We start from the raw sequence: 1,404 nt of genomic DNA, 5'->3' as shown, positions 1-1,404 counted from the left end.
AAAATTCCAGGGCCAGTGCAATCGCCTCAGTAATGTACACTGTAGTCACACCCATGCTGAACCCCTTTATCTACAGTCTTAGAAACAGAGACATAAAGCAAGCCCTAAGAAAGATTTTCACCTGAGAATCATTATATTACAGAATCTCATCCATAAGTTTAGAGAGCTAGTTGTGAGAAGAAAAAATTCAAAATTATAAAACATATAATTCTTTTTTCTGTAACTAAATGTGCTTATATCCAGAAACTTAGGACTTCTTAGAACATAATATGTAATTACTTCTTGTGTATTCTCTTAATAATATGTTTTCCTTAACAAAATCTTCCTTTCAACAGGCAAGTCTTTAAGGGTGACTTTGGATTTTTATATGAAACCGACTTTTCATTACTAGCCACAGAGCATTTGCATACAATTATCTCAAAGAACCAGTGGTCATTATTATCTTGAAAGCCTAAAAAACTGATACATAAATTCTAAGATTCCTATTTTGGAAAACTTCTTTCTTGTGATCAGATGGGGCATAACACATTCATCCCACGTGGGTACTTTCCTTCACACTGAGGTCCTGTTAAATATTTTGAGCATAAATGTGTAAACATGTTCTTATTAAAGGGTGAAAAAGCACTGGTGGTGTGTGCAACTATTTTAGCTATGGGTTTCTTAAGGTCACTGATCTGTGTCTGAGATAATCTAGGGAGAGACTGTTTTTCCAGACATTTATCCATGTCTTCTAGGTTTCTGAGTTCATTAGAATACAGACTTTCATAGTATTTTGTGATTATCCTTTTAATCTCATTGGGGTCTGTTGTTATTGCCGCTGCTTCATCCCTCATCCTGGCTATTGATTTTTGCTCCTTTCTATCCTTGGTAAGCTTTGCTAGAGGAGTGTCAATTTTGTTAATTCTTTTGTGGAACCAGCTTTTAGCTGCATTTATCTTTTGTATTGTTCTTTTGTCTTCCCACTGGTTTAACTCTGCCCTGATTTTTATTATTTCTTTTCCCTTGCTATTTGAGGAGTGGTTCTGCTAACTCTGTTCTAGTTGTTGGAGATTTTGTGTTAGCATATCTGTCATATGCCTCTCTTTTTTTTTCATATAGGCAATTAATGATATCAAGCTACCTCTGATAACTGCCTTCGCAGTGTCCCATAAGTTTGGATACGTTTTATTCTCGTTCTCATTGGTTTCCAGAAACTTCCTGATATCCACTTTAATCTGGGCCTGTACCCATTCGTGTCGCAGGAGATAATTGTTCATCCTCCAATTGGTTGCCCTTGCTTTCCTGGATATCCTTATTAATCTCCAGCTTTACGGCATGATGATCTGAGAAAGGTGTCTGGATAATGTCTATGTGTTTGAAGTTACTCAGGCTGGACTTGTGTCCCAGCATGTGGTCTATTCTTGA

The 1,404-nt window shown here is 36.6% G+C and overlaps 1 protein-coding gene across 1 annotated transcript in view; it reads left to right on the top strand.

The window, feature by feature from the left end:
* LOC101643996 (olfactory receptor 7C1-like) overlaps positions 1-1,404 on the top strand; it is a 6,187-nt gene that overhangs the window by 884 nt on the left and 3,899 nt on the right. The window contains exon 2 of the mRNA XM_030885495.1: positions 879-896. Within this exon, the coding sequence (XP_030741355.1) occupies positions 879-896 (18 nt within the window). The remainder of the gene's footprint in view (positions 1-878; positions 897-1,404) is intronic.

Source organism: Echinops telfairi, unplaced genomic scaffold (genome assembly GCF_000313985.2).
Source record: "Echinops telfairi isolate 266 unplaced genomic scaffold, ASM31398v2 ScPeMD7_30;HRSCAF=105, whole genome shotgun sequence".
NCBI lineage: Eukaryota > Metazoa > Chordata > Mammalia > Afrosoricida > Tenrecidae > Echinops > Echinops telfairi.
Note: the sequence above shows the minus strand (reverse complement) of the source record. Positions and strands in the feature narration are given on the sequence as shown.